General features: G+C 40.0%; 1 protein-coding gene across 5 annotated transcripts in view; it reads right to left on the bottom strand.

Moving 5' to 3' along the window:
• LOC144537265 (putative ferric-chelate reductase 1) overlaps positions 1-21,534 on the bottom strand; it is a 40,065-nt gene that overhangs the window by 16,140 nt on the left and 2,391 nt on the right. For 4 of the 5 annotated variants that reach the window (XM_078280868.1, XM_078280864.1, XM_078280866.1 and 1 more), the window contains exons 2-8: positions 8,290-8,423; positions 7,490-7,584; positions 7,241-7,367; positions 5,730-5,933; positions 4,644-4,745; positions 4,369-4,513; positions 1,735-1,842 (exon numbers count right to left, since the gene is read on the bottom strand). In XM_078280868.1, the coding sequence (XP_078136994.1) occupies positions 1,735-1,842; positions 4,369-4,513; positions 4,644-4,745; positions 5,730-5,933; positions 7,241-7,367; positions 7,490-7,584; positions 8,290-8,423 (915 nt within the window). The remainder of the gene's footprint in view (positions 1-1,734; positions 1,843-4,368; positions 4,514-4,643; positions 4,746-5,729; positions 5,934-7,240; positions 7,368-7,489; positions 7,585-8,289; positions 8,424-21,534) is intronic. The other variant, XM_078280869.1, reaches the window with a different exon arrangement.

The following is a 21,534-nucleotide window of genomic DNA, read 5'->3' as shown; positions in this document are numbered from 1 at the left end:
TTATCTGTTGCTAAAGTCTGCACTGAACTGGTTAAAAGGGTGTTTAAATATGCTGCTCCCTCTACGTGGAATGATTTGCAAAATTGCCTGAACCTTTGTGAGTTGGTCTCACTAGATGATAACGACATGGAGGCAGGCACATCTGGCTGTAAATGTTTTGGACTGATTGATCTGTTTGATCCCTGAATTAATTGACTTCTGGCGAACGTTGAATATCTTGACATTTTATGATCGTGTAATTTATTATGTGTTTTCATTGTGAATTGTTCTGTTTTATGTCTGGAACTCTTTTAATTGTGCTGCTGCCTGTCTTGGCCAGGACACTCTTGTAAAAGAGATTCTTAATCTCAATGGGCCCTATTTTAACGATCTAAGCTAGACGCGCCTAGCGTGTACGAAATCTAGTTTAACGGCGTAAAAAAGGGTCCGTGTGCCAAGCGCATGGTTCTAAAGGGTTGTACTTAGTGTCTTCATTAATCAGAGGTGTGTTTTGGGCGTAACATGCAATGAACCAATCAGAGATCATCTCCCATTCCCTTTAAAAGCCAGGCACGTTTAGACCTTGGAGCATTACTATTATGATGGAGGATTTGCTGAGCTGGAAGGAGAGATTTTCAGGAGAAGAAACTAATCTGCTCGTGCATGATGAAAGCACACAAGCAGATCATATCATAATACTATTTCATATTGTAATACTTTTATTTTTAATCATTTCCATGTTTGTGTGCTGCTGCGCGTCCCTTTGTGTGTAACAAGCATAGTGTGAGCGCTGTGCATAAGCCTAGGAGCATTTTACTAATTTGCTGTTAAAATAACAATGAAATGCAGCGTTATTAACTTTAGACCAGGTTTTTGTTGGTCAATGGCACGATCACTTCCCGCTGCCTCAAGATAGCAATACGCCCAGAATGCACCTGAACACACCTCCCTGTAAGACCGGCACTCCCATGGGCGCAGAGATGGGCACAGGTGCATTTGCTATTTTAACGACGTGGGCGCTGGATGGGAAACTGACAACTGCGTCAGTCTTAAACTAGAAAAGACAGTTGCGTCGGGCTTTGCACTCTGCTGCGCCGGGTAAGAGATAGGGCCCAATGAGTATATTCCTGGTTAAATAAAGGTAAAATTAAAAATACATTTAAAAAATAAAATAAGGAGGAGTGGAATTGTGGGTGTGTTCATGTTTGCTGGAAATCTTGAGTTGTGTTTTTTTTTTGTTAAAGAGTTAGAATGTACCAGAAGTGTTTATGGATCTCTGCAGGGAAGCCATCCGGTCCTGGTGCTTTCTTATTATGCATAAGATCACCGTATGGGCAGTGCAAAGTTTGTCCTGGGTTATTGTTTGATTAAATTTTGGTTTCTTCTTTGCTAAGCTGTGTGCTCTTAAAACAGCTTTCCCTGTTTCCACAGAATAGTTGGTAATGACTTTGGGGAATCATTTATTTTAGGAAGGACGCCTACTCTTTTTTTAAATTTGTCAAAGTCCAGATCTTTGAGAGATGTGTTAAAGTTCCGTCTGGATGCAAATGCTAAAGGCAAGGCCAGGGGGCGTCAAAATCACAAGGACCTTGACCCTTCACAGCAAATGTTATCACAATCCAGTAGCTGTCAAGGTGTTGGAGTAACCTAGTGACAATCATCTCCATGCTTACATACTGTTGCTAGCAGGACAAAAAAAAGAGTGTCTGGTTTCAGTTAGTGCTACTGTGGACAGCCCTCTGGACAGGATCTCACCATGGGCTTTGACGATACCAGGTTCACTGGCATCTTGGACAACTTCAGGGTTGGAAATGTTTATCCTTTTAGTGCTGATGAAGGTTTCTGTATGGATCCGGATTTGTCCTGCAGAAGAGATGCATAAAACAGACAGCTGAATGTTTATTGCTCAACATTTTAGACACAGGTATGGTACTAATAACGTTCCAAAATGATGTAAAATTGCATATTTATTTATTGAAAAATGTAACTCTAATTTTCCTTGAGGGAGAACCACTAAACCCCCCACCAAATATGTGCACCTAAGTCTTTCACAAACCAAGGGAAAACACTGTAGTTTATGTATTGATTATGTTGTACGCTGTACTAGCTTAGATTTGGGAAAACGGTGACATAAATAAAAATATGTCCGACAGAAGAGTCTTACAATACGCTTGTGTTTCTTTCAGACAAGATGTTGTTGAGATGGTCTAAATCACTTTATTTGGAGGTCCTAAAGGTGGCCCAATAATCACACAACTACAGTAGGTCACAGTTGAACCTGAGTCTGTAAACCTCGACCTACCGCAAATACTCACTAGAGCACCAAATGTGGATTAATCTGCCACTGAAAACATTCCCCAATAAATGCACCATGCCTTCCTGTTTAAGTAACAATTGCTAAAACACTTGAACTTGAATGACATTAACATGTTTTCTACCCCTTTCTGTGTTAATGGGGACGGAGTAAAGGAAGATGCGCAGCGGGGCTTATGCAACGTAATGATACTTTCCTTTTTTTTTCAAAGATTGTTTTGGCCTTTATTTCATAAGACAGCTGAAGACAGCAAGGGGGGGGGGAGGTAGAGAGGGGGGGGAAATGACATGCAACAAAGGGCCACGAGTCGGACTCAAACCCAGGCCACTACGCTAAGGACTGCGCCTACATGGGGCGCACGCTCAACCAGGCAAGCTACCTGGGCACCCTGATGATACTCTTTAAAGAAGAGTATGAAGGAAAAGGATGTTCAGTTTATTTGGCTTTACATATTTTGTTTATAGGCTCCACAAGAGCACACCGATGGCCCAGTCACCTCTGTGATGTACTGTGAATCTCCATTACAAGACTAAGGCTGCGTCTCATTTCTCTATCTTACCCCTACCCCTTACCCCTAGCCCTTCGTTTGCGCGCTCCCGAGAGAGTAAGTGATGTCCCAATACTCATTTTGGTCGAGGGGTAGGGCTAAGGGGAAGGGCTATATACCCCTTGACGCCAAGTAAGGACGCAAGCTTACTTGAACAGCAAGGGCTATCCAGATTCATTGCGCAACAAGGAACATGGCTGCCCCGTCAACCAGAGAGATCCATAAATGTAAGTATTTTCGGCTTAAAGAATTGATTTAAAAATTACGACGGTCTTGTTTTGTGCTCTACACAGTCCTGTACATATATATTTGCAACCATATTTGTAATTGAAACGTTTTTAAAAATCGCTAGCTTGCTATGCTAACGCTAACGCTAAAGTTAATGTTAACGTTAGCTACATTGCTTATTGGCACTACAGTCCCGCATTTCTCTGCCTTGAATGGACTCCATGCATGTCTACAGTGTTAACTAAACTCCATTAGCAGCGAATTTCGTTTGATATCCGTGTATAACACTACCGTCCTGTATCACACAGGGACGCTGGAGGAAACCCAGCAGCTGAGCCACTTTCTGAAAACGAGCAGAAGTTTCTGCGTTCATGTTGTAGCCATTCATTATTGTATTGGTACTGTATTATTGTAAACGTGTGTAATTCATTCCTGTTCATGCACCTGGACATTGTCGTTGGTTATGATACAGGACACTAATGGAGGAAATGGGGTATGGGGAGAGGTTACTGGCCAACAGGCATCAGACTGGGGTCTGGAATTTCAGAATAGCTGTAGTTTTTTGTTTGTTTGTGGTCTTGTGTGTCTTTTTTGAGTTTTATATATTTGAGTGCCTTCTTTATATGTGTGTGACATGTAAGTTAAATAGTTGATAATGGTTCTGTAATATAACATATTTTTATATAATGTTTTTGCCTGTAGTGTTTACTTTATTGGGCAATGAAGACAGCTTTTTGTTAACAAAGAAAGTGTTTCTGAACATCAATGACATTCAAAACAGTGATAACTGAAACAGATATACAACACACCATGCAGTGTGTATACAAATATGTATTGCAAACAGACCTAAGTATGTATGATGATGTAACCAAGTAGCGTCCCATTTCATAGGGGTATGTTTTCACCCCTACCCCTTACCCCTCGTCTTTCTAGGGCCAAGGGCTAGAGCTAAGGGGTAGGGGTAATAGAGAAATGGGATTCAGCCTTAAGCTGACAGCAGTTCTTCTGTTTCTTCAGTTCAAGGCCCAGCATCACTATTAGGAGTGATATTTACTACTGAGTGAATTGAATAGCGATAAAACTATCTCATTACCGATTCAGTAGTACATCACAGAGTGCTTAAAACTCTCTTATTAGATTTAAGATAAATCTCTTACATTAAAAGACTCATGGACTTGCTCACTCTATATGTTTTTCTTAATGAAAAGTTTGAAGGCCCTTGTTCTAGTTGTAACATCATTTTCATCCCTGACACAGATAAATAGCTTCCTCCTCCACCATTACACAATGTCTTTATTACCATTGCTGCTGGGTCCATGGACAAACAGGAGATAGTAGGCATTGCTGAAGCCAGTGGTCCTCTGAAGAGAAATAATGTTCATGGAGGTGAAGGAACAGCTGATCACCCCATTCTGCACTGACACTGTTATACCAGAAACGTTCCCCTGTGGAATCCACACAGTTACATATGCAGTTCACTCATTGTAAGAGCAAAGCCAGAGCATTACATATTTCACAGTCTGGATTTTCACCTTGTCCAGATATAAATCATTGGTATCAGAAGAACTTAAATACCAGAGGAAGAATATTTGGACGTGTTCGTCCTGTTGAATAGGCGTGCTGCACCTGCACCATGCCATTACTGCCAATGCCACAAATATAAATGTCATCGTTTCCCTGCGGAGAAATAGAGTTAAGAATAAAAACCCAGGCTTTCACCAAAAGTGACTTTTTGTTTTTTTTTAAACCACAAGTGACTGGTTTATTCTATTAAAAGAGAAAACCAGTGGCTGCCATGTTTGGTTGGAATAACAATACAGCTGGATATTCTATAAAGCCCAATTAGCGGCTCTTAAGAACAAGTAAACAGAACATAATCATGATTGTTTGTCAGGCAGGGCTAGGAATGAAAAATGTCAACTTTGGAGTGCTGGTTCTTCAATGTGCTCAGTAAATGCTATTGCATTCGATTTTAGGATTGCTTGGGTCCAAATTAGAAATTTTGTTGCCTGAAGTTGGACTACACAGACTACAAGAAAAGTTAATTAGTCAAGCTAATCACATAGAAAGACTAATTGATAGGACAATCCAACATCACCATCCATTGTCCCTTCTGTTTGCAAGGCAAAAACGTGCTGACTCTTGATTTTCAATGGGGCATTTTTGAAAAATATGGGTCTTGGCATTACGACATAGGCCATTTACAGTAGTACAGAGCTCACTGACCATGTTAGGATCATGATATACCTACTTTTAATGTGTTTGCATACGCATGATGGCTTCACTTGTTTATCATGTGTTACTTCAGAGCATTGGTTGTGTGTCCTCAGAATGTGCCGCTATGATGAAATTAGGAACATGAACTGTGGGGGCGGTATTTACCAGGATGTGTGGAAAGGTCTCTGAACAATGCTGAAAATGTATAAGTGTATAGTCCTGTAGTCTGCTTGAAAGTTGCAATGAATAATTGTGCAAAGTCTGAGATTCTCAAGGAACATATTCCGATGTTGGTGATCTGCCTACTCTGCCCTCTGATGGATAAACTTTTTAATCCTCCAGGCATACAGAAAGTACGAAGGCAAGTATGTGATGAATGCTGCCCAAGAGCTGTATTGATACAAAGCAGGAAACATTTCATGGAATCAAGTGTCTTCAAATTACCATATTCTGATCATCTGAGAGTCCAAAAGCGATGTATCCATTAGAAGGACCTTTCATCTCATAGCGGATGGCTTCACCTGACACCATCAGGGCTGACATGAAATAACAGTCAGCATTGGCTGGGTCACAGTTTGAAGGCTGACTGAAACACACCTTGCTGACGCTGCAATTTGCAGAGGAGATACTCTTCTGCTGGACTAAAGACTAAAAGAAAAATGTAATCATGTTAATATAACCAGAGGAACACAACTCAAGCTGGTCCTCATGATTGACAGTATACAATAGGCATTCACTTTGCATCCTGTCAAATCTAGTGTATAGTGTTGACTTTCAAAGACCTGCAATTAATGTTTTCTTTTTTGACCATAACTACGGTCTTTCCCTAACCTTAACCACATTGGAGTGTCCATACACAAATAATCTGGACATTGGACATGAGAACATTTAATTGGATGTAATATGGGCTTTTGCAAAATCATTCAATATCAACGTTCTTCTCTGGTGCTTGGTATATATATATATATATATATATATAGTGTAAAAAAACACTATATATATATATATAGGTATAGTGTATACACAGTAGTGTAAAAAAACACATTGTAAACTGGCAGTTAAATTGGGAACTTTGGGTACTTGACAGTTTTTGATATTTGATTCTATAGACACAGTATATCAGTCTATGGACACCAAAATATATTACAATTCAATACCCAGCCCTGGAAGTAAGGCTAGTACCAAACAAGAAAGAGGGCATTAGTGGCTTTAGGCAATTGATAATCACTCTCAAAAGGAGTACAAAATCTCCTAAAACAATCAAGGATAGCAGTCTATAATAAAAATGAATATCAATTTATCAAAGCCATGTCTAGTAAAAACAGCAGTTTGAAGGCATGATAGCAAGAGCTAAAAGACCAAAGGTTAATGAAGCTAACAGTACATTTCTAGATAATGGTGTAAAGCAGGATGGATTCCCAATGAGGATATGAGGTCAAACTGCACGGGCACAAAATAGTTTGAGGTCTTGGTCACAAAGTTCTTCCAACTCCTCATCATGGCTGCTATATCTGGATGGGGTCCCAGGGCGAAGGGGTGGATAAGTATATAAATATTTAAACAAATAAAACATAATACATGCAATATATTACAACCTACAATGTATGTGAACCCTCCAAAGGGTCTGGGTTTGGCAAGACATCCATGCTTTCGACCCTCTTTAAGGGTTGCTGTGGGACTGGAAAGAGGATCCAGTGACACTGTGCCCAAATCCAACTTAAGAGCAGTCAATCAGTCTCAACTTCTAAACTTTCACTATATAGTATATTCCATCTTTTTTACCCTGTGAAGATTGTAGTATTTTTCAAGTTTTTTTAGCCATATTTGGCTGGTGTCTCCGTCAGCCTACTTTGTGGTTTTTTTCACACCTTGTTCCTAATCATCAGAGGTCTCCCCCCAACAAGAACTTTTTATTTCAAAGGACTCCCTGGTTAAATAAAGAAATAATTACTAACAGGTGGTGTAAATTGCTGTATTGTGGTTGTTGTAGTGGGGAGAGTTGTAGATCCACCAGCAACAAAGGTCAAGGCAGGACTTGTAACATCAACCCAGAATGTGTTGAAATTCTGGACGAAGGATGCGCTGCAGATGTTGAAACACATGGCAATTATGCAAAGTAATGAATCACTTTGGTGACCCACTTGAGCATGGCAATAGAAAAGAACAGAATGGAATAGAACAAAAATAGTTTAATTCAACCTTACTGGAACTGAATGTTTTTTGCGTTTCCTGATGCTAGTGTCCATGTCACCTGAATGGAGGTCTTAGTAGACCCTGAATTGTGGGCTACAGCTGAGTTCTACACACACACACACACACACACACACACACACACACACACACACACACACACACACACACACACACACACACACACACACACACACACACACAGAGAGAGAGAAAGAAAAGGATGTCGTCACATGTTCTTTATAAAGGTTTATCACCTTATTGTGCCTGAAAGCATCCTGTGTTGGCACCAAGCGGCACCAATCCTGGTGCTGAAAAATGAAGCCAACACGGAGGTGCCAAAAACTCACACGTTCCAATTATACGCAGGCTTAAAGTCATGCATAATTAAGGGAATTCCGCTTGGAGCGACAGGTGGGTGCTGTCACAGGAGGCAAGCATAGACTGTAGGCTTCATTCAGCTCACCTCAGCTCCATCATCACTCCATCTCTTTGCCCATTGTTTGGATTAGCGCTTTGGGATTTGATTAGAATGGAAGGGTCGGGCCAGAACAAGTTGATAGAGAAACACTGACAGTTGAAATATCTCAGTATTTCAGTTTACATTGAATGGCACAGGTGTTTGGTGTGCTATGATATGGTACTGTATAAGGTGTTCTATAAAACAAAAAAGTCTGCATCACCAAATGTTAAACAATGAATACTCAGCAGTAAGCGAGACAGTGAGCTGGATTTTTCTCATAGTATAAAGTGTTGGCTGCTGTAGGCCTGCATTTTGTTCACAGTAAAGTCTGTTGAATGGGAGAAAACTCACAGTTTTCTGGCTGCAGGTTAGGAGCTGAGCGTTTGCTGGTACCATGGAGAAGGAGCCCACAGGAGACAGACCCCCCACCTCTCTAGCCTCTAACAGGAAACCAGTGAATGGTGAGGTTGAAGCCTGGAGCGTAACTGGGGGTAAAAAAAAACAGCACACTTACATTAGCGAAACATTTAGTAAATTGCACGTTCATTTATTTACAGTACACTATACACCTTTAGATAAGGGCAGCTTCACATTATTTTAATTATCTATCTTTTATTTTAAATAGATGTTTTTTTGTCAGTTAAATGTAACTGTTATTTCATCACACGTTCTCAGAGCAAGTATTAATTTTACAATGATTTATAAAAGACAATGGCTCTCTATAGATAAAAAGAATTAGAGAAGTGAGACTTTCTTAAAAAAAACTTAGTTCCAATAAAAGAAATATGAACAGTGTGCTTTGTGGATAATCCTACTATAAAGGCTATAAAGGCAGAATTCTCAGCAAGTCTGCGTGGCTGTCTGACTTTGAATGTGGCAACACGCATGTGCAAAAGACTTCCCATGCAGCATGCTGTTGTACAGCCACTGAAGTCAGTTACAAGCCATCTGCAGCGGGCTACTGGGCACTATATGGAAATGAATATAAGGTTTACATGTTTTTTCATTTCGGATCACAACAGCAATTAGAAAAACACGACGGCAAAAATAAAAACACGACGGCAAATAGGAAAACACGACGGCAAATAGGAAAACACGACGGCAAACATGAAAATACGACAGCAAACATGAAAACACGACAGCAAATATGAAAACACGACAGCATTAACTTCTACCGGAAAAGGTAGGGCCTATCTAGCAGAGGACGGAGCCTCCTGATTGGACAGACGGACTGTCTCTCTTTTAACAGGAAGGAGAAGTGAAAAACACGGAAAAGCGCCTACTTTTAACAAAGAGACAGTCTGTCTGTCCTTTCAGGAGGCTCCGTCCTCTACTAGATAGGCCCTACCTTTTCTGGTAGAAGTTAATGCCGTTTTGTTTTCCTATTTGCTGTTGTGTTTTCATATTTGCTGTCATGTTTTCCTATTTGCTGTCGTGTTTTCATATTTGCCGTTGTGTTTTCCTATTTGCTGTCGTGTTTTCATATTTGCTGTCGTGTTTTCCTATTTGCTGTCGTGTTTTGCTGTCGTGTTTTCCTATTTGCTGTCGTGTTTTCATATTTGCCGTTGTGTTTTATGATTTGCTGTTGCGTTTTTCTATTTGCTGTTGTGATTTGCACTTCAGGGCCACCGTATTCAACACCGGGATGTAACAATCTGCAGCTGCTGTCGGAGAAACAACACAGACGGTGCGTTCAATGAAAATGGTAAACTACAGCCTCATGGTGCATTTGAAGTTATTGTAAATGTCCTTTATCATCTGGTGGTTGTTTTTGTTGTTCAACAGCAATTTACTAGTGAAATAAGTTATTGTTATTGTTATACATTATTATTAAATCATTTAATTTTGACCATATGGCCTTAGCAATAAACAAGCTGTTCTTTAATGTCAACGACTGTTGTTTAGTACCTTTTTTTTTCTTTTCGGTTCAGGCACCGTTAATTATGTATGCGATTAATTTCGCTTAATTAATCACAGAGTATGTAATTAATTAGATTACATTTTTTAATCGATTGACAGCCCTAGTTGAGATTAAAACAAAGTACTGCAAATGTGGGATATGAAAATGTCCCTATTGCCCAAAGGCTTGCTGTAACATGTGATGTGTCTCACTAAGATTCCAGCTATGAGTGAAACCATGATCACAGCCTGTCACGTCCAGTATACTCGCCTGTCGCGCGCAAATGTGACGTCATGGGAGCGCCGTAACTGTTTATACTCGCAACACTAGTTGCAGTCTTCTCCTGAACAGAGGTGGCGCTAATGACGAAAGGCTACAGACTTTGCTATTTCTACGGGCTAGAAGAAGAAGAAAAAGGTAAACAAAGGCAGAACTGGCAGCAGCATTGACGTCAAATGTTTTGATTTGATTCAATGACCTACTTTGTCGGATCAAGCCTTTCATTCACCCTAAAAGAACTCAACTTAACGCAGTAAGTTTACAAGAAAGACTTGCAGTCACTCTGAGAGTCCTGGCATCCGGTTGCCCTCGAACTCGTCCATGCTTCCTGTTTCCGCTTTGTCGTGTGCCACTGAAAAAAATAGAGTGGAGTCAACTTAAAATCCTGGGGCGCCAGCGAGAGCTACGTCATTTTTACGTCACATTGGCGCGCGACAGGTCGGCTACGGCGACTGTAAAAAAGTGTTGTGTGTCAGCAGCAACACCTGCTTCTCCCACACAAACTGACTACTGTGGTGTGTTGTTCCAGTCCTAAATCCACCCATAGAAGACATTGAGCCGCATTCTGGCCAACACCTTGGTGAGTTTCACTCCGACATTATGCCATTCGACGAGACATGTGCAACCTTACATGCATATGATGCAGCTCCTGCTGTAATGAGAGATGAAGCAAACCTGACAGAGGTTGCACAGGCGCCTCAAAGCATTACACACACACACACACACACACACACACACACACACACACACACACACACACACACCAATTAAACAGCTAGCCTACAGGGTACCACCAGAACAGAGAGCTAAAATACAAATTCATGTTGAAACCTGTTGAAAGGAGATGTCATTGAAAAAAGCTTCAGTCCATGGGCTGCACCAGTTGTTTTGGTGCACGTGTAAAATGGCACATGGCGTTTCTGCCTAGACTATAGGAAACTCAATGCTGTCACAATCAAAGATTCACACCCTCTTCCCAGAGTTGACGACACGCTGGAAACTCTGTCAGGCTCTGCAGAATGGATATTGGCAAGTTGAGCTTGAGAAGAGACACACCGATCACGTGGCATGGAAAACCTGCCTAGTCGATTTGGAAGTATGTCCTTATTTACAACGCCTCTTTCAGCGAACATCTTCAGCACCTGGAAAAAATCCTCTCTAGATTCTAGTCAAGTGGCCTCAAGTTGAAACCATGAAAATGCTTTTTTTGCCAGAGATCAGATTACATTTTTAGGCCATGTTGTATCCAAGAACGGCATTCAGCCAGCCGAGTGTTCAATCATGGCCTTCTCCAAACTCAGCAACAGAAGTAAGAACATTTCTAGGACTTTGTTTACACTACTGCAAGTTCATCAGGGACTTTGCACATCAGTGTTCTGCTACATGCACTCACTGAGAATAATGCACACTTCCAATGGATTCTTAATGGCAGGATGCATTTATTTACCTAAAACATGCCCTCTCAAGCCCTTCAGTGGCTGCATTCCCTGATTTCATGATAACATTCCACACTGATGCTTCAAGCTCTGCTATCAGTGCTGTGCTATCTCATAGACAGAAAAATCAAGAGAAAGTAATTGCATATGCCAACCATGTTCTAACAAAAAGCAGACAAGAAATTGCCAACCATGTTCTAACAAAAAGCAGACAAGAAATTGCCAACCTACAACAGAGGACTATGAACTATTTTATGCAGCCCTTCGTTAGTATCACAGACCACAAACCTCTCTTGGGTCTCAGGGAAATACCAATAGACAATGACAGGACTAGTCGCCGTGCACGATGGGCTCTTGAACTTGACCCCAAAGAGAAGATAATGTTGTGGGTAGCCTACCGATTGCAAACAGGCTTGGTAGTAAACAACACGCTAACGTGCTGATGGATTCGGTGTTGTGCTTTTAGCTAAGCTGGACCAGAGAATATTCAGTTCAGCAAACTTCAGTTAAAATTGATGGCAAAACAAAGAGTTAGAGAGAACAATGAGGGCAAAACAAATACTGTTTTGCTCTCATTGTTTGATGGAAAGTAACCCCGGTGTGCTGAGTTTGGAAGAAAGAAATAACTAATAGTAAATTAGTGCTGTACATTGGATCTAAACATGTGGATTTCGAAAAGTAATGATACATATTTGGAAAATATTTCATTTTCTCTATGGGGTGAGGAGAGCAGTGCCGCCCAACTATGCAGGGCGCTAACTTTGGCATTGCGCACATCTCAGAATTGCCTGCTGAGCGCTGTAGTAAGTTTCAGTGTCCCACACAAAAAACACAATAACATTGCCAGGGCAAAAGCATTTGACATCATGGAAAGAATTTGAGTTGCAGCTCAAACTAAGGGGAAACCATCGACAAACAAGAGCAGGCCCTGTTTGAGGTTGAGAAGAAGTGATGGAGACCAGTGCTGGTACGGCTGACTGCCAATGTACAATCTCTGGCAGTGAGGAATTTGGCACTTAAAGGGGACACAGAAAGACTCCACTCTCTTTCATGGAAACTTTTTGAAAGAGGTTAAGCTTCTGGCACAATTTGACCCAGTGATGAAAGACCACATCCACAAGGTTGAAAGTCAAGCATCACATTTCAGCTACTTGAGGAAACACATTCAGAATGAGTTGATTGAATGCATAAGTGACAAGATTGTATCAACAATGGCGCAGTAGATAAAGGAATCCAGGTAATTTCCCCTCATTTTAATTTTATACCCCAGATGTCAGCCATAATGAACAGTTGTCACTGTTAATCAGAATTGTGAAAGTCAATGAAGACCCCCGAGTAAAAGAGCACTTCATGACATTCCTGGTGGCAGAGGAGTCCACTGGGTAAAATTTGTCCACTCTAGATTTGAAGGCACTTGAGGATTTACAGATTCCCTCTGATGACTGCAGAGGGCAGTCATATGACAATGGCACGAACATGAGAGGGACAAACAAGGGAGTACAGGCTAGGCTACTGCACAAAAACCCAAGGGCTTTGTTTGTGTCCTGTTGGGTTCATACACTCAATTATCTGGGTTTTAGTTTTGTGTGGTTGATTTAGTGTTCATGTTTATTGTTGTACCATGACCGAGATGCTGGTGGGGAATGATAGCCTTTGGGCAGTTAGAGTATGTTCAATGACAAATACATAGCTTGAAAATCAATAACTAAGTCTCCTGAGTGAATCTTATCTCACAGTTTACCACAATACATTGGAAAATGTCAATGTTTTGTACAGATTCCCTTTGATGACTGCACAATGGTGTGAACTAGGGGTGCACGATATTGAAAAAATGTGATATTGCGATATCGATAATGAATATTGCGACATCGATATTAATTTCGATATTTTTAAAGATATGTAAAATTACCAAAGTTATGGGAAAACGCATCAAAATAGATTTATAACAAATAAAACAAGTTTTCTTACAACACAAGGTTTATTTCAACTGACGGTCATATTGGACTGGTACAACATGAATATATAAATATGGACCATGTCTACAGAACATGTTCTACTGGTTGGACAGTATAAATATATAAATAAGGACCATGTCTACAGAACATGTTCTACTGGTTGGACAGTATAAATATATAAATATGGACCATGTCTACAGAACAGGACATGTTGTACTGGTTGAACAGTATAAATATATAAATAAGGACCATGTCTACAGAACAGGACATGTTGTACTGGTTGGACAGTATAAATATATACATAAGGACCATGTCTACAGAACAGGACATGTTCTACTGGTTGGACAGTATAAAAGATATAAATAAGGACCATGTCTACAGAACAGGACATGTTCTATTGGTTGGACAGTATAAATATATAAATAAGGACCATGTCTACAGAACAGGACATGTTGTACTGGTTGGACAGTATAAATATATAAATAAGGACCATGTCTACAGAACAGGACATGTTCTACTGGTTGGACAGTATAAATATATAAATAAGGACCATGTCTACAGAACAGGACATGTTCTACTGGTTGGTTCTACTAGTGCCTTTTAGTTGGCCGGAACTATATCCTTTTCTCTTGACTGTTTGATTTATTTCTTTTTTTTCTTATATGAAGCAGCACTCGGTCCCCTTATCCGGTATTACCCTTCTAACCAACTGGTTATTGATCACTTTCTAGTTTATTCCTTGTTTGCATTCGTTAATAACTTTGTCTTTATCTATTGTTTCTTTAAATGCTAGGGGACTAAGACAGATTTGTAAGAGGAAAGCCTTATTTTTATTTGCCAAACAACTTGTACAGAGTTTTGTTTTTTTCAAGAAAGTCATTCCACATCTGCTGATGTCAATTTTTGGAAATCTCAATGGGGTAACGATATTTGGTTCTCTCAGGGCTCAGAGAGATCTGCTGGAGTAACCACGCTTAAAAACACTTTCTCAGCTGATGTCTTACACTCAGACTGTGACTTCCTAGGACACTACATATGTCTTATAATTAGAGTTGACAACATTGCTAGCATTGTTATTAATATTTACGGTTACAATAACAAACTTGAGAATGATAAATTACTTGATTCAATAGAGGAAAGAATTACATTTTGGCTCACCAGATACCCAAACTCTCTTCTTTTAATTGGTGGAGACTTTAATATTGCCCTAGATAATGCTATTGACAGGTGGCCCCCTGGGCGGCTCTCCTCCATCAGCACAAACCTTAAAAGACTTATGGGAAGATTTAACATTGTAGATGTATGGAGAGAGACATTTCCTGATGGAAGATCCTTTACTTGGAGCAACAGGTCAGGATCCTGCCAGTCTCGCATAGATTTTTGGCTATTATCCAGTAACATTGAAAAAGAGAAAGTTACAGTAAATATCCATGCCACACCCCTTACTGACCATAGAGCAATTCATATAAACATCCAATTTAGTGCATCTAATACATTCTATAGATCTTGCTACTGGAAATTAAACAATTCCCTGTTAAAACATGAAAAGGTTAAGATGATTAGGTTAATTACTCATTATTACAACCAGGCTAAAAAGGAAAAATCCTACAACACTCCAATGCAAACTGGGATCTGCTTAAGTTCGAGTCAGGACAATTGTTGAGAAAGTATGGAACCTCTATTGCCATAGCTAACAGAGCAGAAGAAGATGAAGTCATAAATACAATGTCCTCATTTTATCAGAGACCACCCGAGGAAGTTTCAGAGGAGGATAGACCTCTTTTACAACTCCAAAATAAATTAGACGAATGATATCGACAAAAAGCGGAGGGAACCTTTGTACAGTCTAGGAAAAGATGGCTGGAGGAGGGGGAGCAAAATTCTGCTTACTTTCTCCGTCTTGAAAGATACCGATCTAAAATCAATTCCATCCATAATTTAAATATTAATGGGGTCGTTACTGATGACGCTAAATTAATTTCAAATTTTTGTTCAAAATTCTATAGCAATCTATACAACTCAAAATATAATAAAGAAGTTACGTCTCATTTTCTTAACTCCATAAATAATGTAAGAAAGATTGATGTGGCAGACAAAGATTATTGCGACACCCTGCTTACATCAGAGGTCACTGATTCGATTGATCGACTTAAAAAAAATAAATCCCCCGGCACTGACGGGTTAACTGCAGAACATTATAAAGCCTTCTCAGAGCATTTGGCCCCAGTTTTACTACAGGTTTTTATAGAGAGTATAGAGAATGATTCCCTTCCTCCTAGCCTCACTCAAGGGCTGGTCACGTTGATTCCCAAGCCTAGACAAGATCCACTCTTTATTGACAGCTGGAGACCCATTTGTCTGCTTAACAATGATTACAAAATGATGGCATCAATATTTGCCAGAAGAATTAAAGAAACTCTTGATACAATTATAGATGAGACACAATCAGGCTTTATGAGAAACAGGCATATCTCTAATAATATTAGACTAGTATTAGATATTCTTGACTACTCTGACTTAATATCTGAAGATAGCTTCATCCTCCTCTTAGACTTCTATAAGGCCTTTAGCAATTAAAACCTTATATGTTAATGGCAATAGCTCTACAAAACTGAAATATGGAACTTCCCCTAGATTTAATCTGGAACGGGGTATTCGTCAGGGATGCCAAATGTCATTTGTTTTTACTTTGTACACAAATTCTCACAACTTATGTATGTAATAGTGCTATACAAGGAATCTCTATTGCGGGTAGGGATATCATCACCAGTCAGCTTGCTGACGATACCACAATCTTTAAAAAAAATGCAAGCCAGATACCCGTTACCATTCAAGTAATTAACCAGTTTTCAGAAGTCTCTGGTTTATGCCTAAATATTAATAAATGTGAGGTGTTGCATTTAAAAGACTGTAATATACAAACTATTTGCAACATTCCGATCAAGAAAGAAGTTACGTACTTGGGTATTATTATCTCTAGAGATCCGAAAATGAGATGTCCGTTAAATTTCTCTCCAATCATTAAACAAACTCAGAACAAACTGACCAGTGGTTGCAAAGGGACTTATCTCTGAAAGGCAGAGTGTTGCTTACCAAGGCTGAAGGGATATCCAGGCTGACATACGCAGCTCTCTCTTTACACTTGGATAGTAACATCTGGAAAGACATTGATAGGATGCTTTTTGACTTCATCTGGAAAAATCTTATCCATTATATCAAAAACAGTGTTGTTATGAATAAATATGAATCTGGTGGGCTACATTTTTTGGACTTCAATACTCTAAATAATACCTTTAAGATTAACTGGGCTAAGCATTTTCTTAAAAACCCCATCTCGATTTGGAATTTTAGTCCCCATTATATATTCTCTGGTTTTGGTGGTCTGGGCTTCATTTTGAATTGTAACTACAATGTAGACAAACTCCCTGTAAAACTGTCCACTTTTCACAAGCAGGTCCTCTTAGCTTGGTCTCTTATTTACAGGCATCATTTCTCACCTCACAGGTATCTAATTTGGAATAACAGATATTTTATATAAGAACAAGTCATTTTATTTTGAGAATTGGGTACGCAATCAGATTCTGCTGGTGGACCAGCTATTTAATGTAGAGGGGCGGCTTTTCTCCTATAGAGAGTTTTTACCAACATATAACATTCCAGTTACGCCGAAAGAATTCGCAATTGTATTTGACGCCATTCCATCAGGCACAATGATGCTTTTTAAATATACTGGCAGACTTCCACCTACTTCTGTCGCCCTTTTATATTTTGTTTATTTTTTTAATTGTTGTATGTTATGTATGTTTTGGCTATTCACATGTGATTTGTACCCTTTATTTGCAATAAAAAAAAAAGAAAAAGGAAAAAAAAAGAAAATAATTCAAGATGGTGGAAAACGCTTCAGGACATCGTATTTATGTATATATCTGATATGTTTGGCATTTAATCTCATATATTGTGTTACTTTTATCGAGAAATAAATACTTTTAAATCCAAAAACATCGTTGTTGTGACTTAACAATACCTCTGAAGTAACTTTTAAGATGTAGTTTAAGGTAGCACCGGAGAATTTCTGTTTACTGTTGCCTAGCAACCAGGGGCAGGCTAGGCACGCCCGGGAGCGCCCACAAGTGAGTGCATGTCGCTCTCTTTCGTAGCTAATGTGACTGGAGGTTACTTTTGGCCTCTAAACTTTCCTTTCAATCTCTGTTATTTCGTCGTCTCCCAGAGCAACACTCATTTTCTTACTTCTGTGTTCTTTCTGCTCCACTCTTCGCTCTCTCTTTAGCTCCTTTCTTTTCTTTCACTTCGTTTTCGAGGCTCCACGCAGCTGATGTTTATACGTGCTCTGGTGTGTGCGTCGAGGCCGTGGTTGAGCCGGCATGTGTGTGTGTGTGTGTGTGTGTGTGTGTGTGTGTGTGTGTGTGTGTGTGGTAGAGCGAGGAAGAAGTGAGAGAGTGACGGTGATTATCTTCAGAGTGAGTAGCGACTCTAGAGTCATAGTGAGAGAAACAAAGTGTCTCCTCTGTTCTTTCTGACCACGGTGGGAAATCTGGAGCAGGAGAAGTTAACCTTCTCCTTGATGTCATGTTGTTGATGGAGAAGGAGAACCAGGAGAAGTTAACCCTCTCCTTGATGTCATGTTGTTGATGGAGAAGGAGAACCAGGAGAAGTTAACCCTCTCCTTGATGTCATGTTGTTGATGGAGAAGGAGAACCAGGAAATGAGTCGGGGGAAATCCAACGCTACCAAGTGATGTGTATTTTTTGAGATGTGCATCAAAGAGTATAGACGTAACAAGAGGGGAAACTCAATGGAACTGCAGCTCCGCCATGTTGGACTGAATGTAACACAACGTTCTGTTGAGTTTCACCTCTTGTTGCTTCTAAACTCTTTGGGTACATGTCGGGCGGGATGCAACGCAAACAAAATATCGCGTAATTATCGCGAGACCTTCGGTATAATATCACGACGTGATATCGCGATAATGATATTGAGTCAATATATTGTGCACCCCTAGTGTGAACACAAGAGGGAAAAACAAGGGAGTTATGGCTAGGCTACTGCAGAAAAACCCAAGGGCTTTGTTTGTGGCTCATACACTCAATCTAGTGGTTGCTGATGCTGCCAAAAGCGCCAGGGGTGAACCTTGCCTAGGGCACCAAATGTGTTAGGATTTGCTGCTTCAATCCAAGAGTAGGCTTGTGAGATGGCTAGAGTAGCAGCGTCTGAAAAAATATATACGGTTTGCAATATTGAATGTCTACACTAGACAAGTATGTGAGCTTTCTGGAAGGCCTACTGTGGAGAGGTGTATACTATTTGTGTTTATTGTTTATCATAAGTGCTCATGTATTTTACATAATACTGTAAACCCAGATTTAGTTGTAATTAAACCTTTTTAGTGGTCACTTCTTATTCTTTCATGTTTTGTTAAAAACCATAGTTGTTTGTAATAATCAGCATAAGTATGCAGTGCACAGATCATGTTAAGCAGAGATAACTGAGGATGTTAAGTTTCTGTATGGGAGGTCATTTAAACTGTTCTGCGCTGAATTGGTGCAAAGGCTCATGGGGAAAAAATATGTTTCGAACAGTTTCTGTCCTAGTTAAAATGTGTAATGTTTTGGGTGTACATTTACAGTCAGGTCCATAAATATTGGGACATCGACACAATTCTAATTTTTTGGCTCTATACACAACCACAATGGAGTTGAAATGAAACGAACAAGATGTGCTTTAACTGCAGACTTTCAGCTTTAATTTGAGGGTATTTACATCCAAATCAGGTGAACGGTGTAGGAATTACAACAGTTTGTATATGTGCCTCCCACTTTTTAAGGGACCAAAAGTAATGGGACAGATTAACAATCATAAATCAAACTTTCACTTTTTAATACTTGGTTGCAAATCATTTGCATTCAATTCCAGCCTGAAGTCTGGAAGGCATAGACATCACCAGACGCTGGGTTTCATCCCTGGTGATGCTCTGCCAGGCCTCTACTGCAACTGTCTTCAGTTCCTGCTTGTTCTTGGGGCATTTTCCCTTCAGTTTTGTCTTCAGCAAGTGAAATGCATGCTCAATCGGATTCATGTCAGGTGATTGACTTGGCCATTGCATAACATTCCACTTCTTTCCCTTAAAAAACTCTTTGGTTGCTTTCGCAGTATGCTTCGGGTCATTGTCCATCTGCACTGTGAAGCACCATCCAATGAGTTCTGAAGCATTTGGCTGAATATGAGCAGATAATATTGCCCGAAACAATTCAGAATTCATCCTGCTGCTTTTGTCAGCAGTCACATCATCAATAAATACAAGAGAACCAGTTCCATTGGCAGCCATACATGCCCACGCCATGACACTACCACCACCATACTTCACTGATGAGGTGGTATGCTTTGGATCATGAGCAGTTCCTTTCCTTCTCCATACTCTTCTCTTCCCATCACTCTGGTACAAGTTGATCTTTGTCTCATCTGTCCATAGGATGTTGTTCCAGAAATGTGAAGGCTTTTTTAGATGTTGTTTGGCAAACTCTAATCTGGCCTTCCTGTTTTTGAGGCTCACCAATGGTTTACATCTTGTAGTGAACCCTCTGTATTCACTCTGGTGAAGTCTTCTCTTGATTGTTGACTTTGACACACATACACCTACCTCCTGGAGAGTGTTCTTGATCTGGCCAACTGTTGTGAAGGGTGTTTTCTTCACCAGGGAAAGTATTCTTCAGTCATCCACCACAGTTGTTTCCCGTGGTCTTCCGGGTCTTTTGGTGTTGCTGAGCTAACCGGTGCGTTCTTTCTTTTTAAGAATGTTCCAAACAGTTGATTTGGCCACACCTAATGTTTTTGCTATCTCTCTGATGGGTTTGTTTAGATTTTTCAGCCTAATGATGGCTTGCTTCACTGATAGTGACAGCTCTTTGGATCTCATATTGAGAGTTGACAGCAACAGATTCCAAATGTAAATAGCACACTTGAAATGAACTCTGGACCTTTTATCTGCTCCTTGTAAATGGGATAATGAGGGAATAACACACACCTGGCCATGGAACAGCTGAGCAGCCAATTGTCCCATTACTTTTGGTCCCTAAGAAAGTGGGAGGCACATATACAAACTGTTGTAATTCCTACACCGTTCACCTGATTTGGATGTAAATACCCTGAAATTAAAGCTGAAAGTCTGCAGTTAAAGCACATCTTGTTCGTTTCATTTCAACTCCATTGTGGTGGTGTATAGAGCCAAAAAGATTAGAATTGTGTCGATGTCCCAATATTTATGGACCTGACTGTATGTTATCTGGGTTTTAGTGTTGTATGGTTGATTTAGTGTTCATGTTTAGCTACATATATTGTTGCACTATGACCAAGACCAGGGTGGGGCCTGATGGGGTCTGGGCAGTGAGAAGGTCTTCAGTGGCCTTTACACAAATTGGAAATCAGTAACTATGTCTCCTGAGTGAATCTAACTAAGCAGTACATTACATTGGACAGCTGCAATTTTGTATGTGTATTGTTTTATAATTTGTTTGGAGTAAATGTATTAAATATTCTTAAAGCTATACTGACATAAAGGAAAATAAATTATATTTAAATTAACAAGTTATTTCTTTAGTAGTGATAAGTAGCCTAATGTTTTATATTTATTATGTGTCTTTGCATGTTTGAAGCTATAGTGCGTAGTCTCCCCCAGGAGGAATTCTAAGCAATGACAACAAAACTGTCGGTGCATCCACATGATACAAGCCCCCCCCCCCCCTCCACACAGTTGCTAGTAGCCAAGGAGGACATGGAGGATTAAAAAAACATGACAGACTCTTCAGAAGAGATCATTATCTTCACTCGAGTTTCTGCGCGGGAACGTCACCGGACGCCACAATCTTCTGAACATAGTCCTACTGAGAAATCCAGAGAGAGTTGTGTGGAGCTGATAGTCTGAATTAGCTTTGTAGCAACTCATTTGGCAATGGCTTGAATGTAGCGGACGTTCATTAATATGTTACGCACTAAAGCTTTAACTTAACATGCT

Source organism: Sander vitreus, chromosome 22 (genome assembly GCF_031162955.1).
Source record: "Sander vitreus isolate 19-12246 chromosome 22, sanVit1, whole genome shotgun sequence".
NCBI lineage: Eukaryota > Metazoa > Chordata > Actinopteri > Perciformes > Percidae > Sander > Sander vitreus.
The sequence above is the reverse complement of the archived record's forward strand: the minus strand, read 5'-3'. Positions and strand labels throughout refer to the sequence as shown.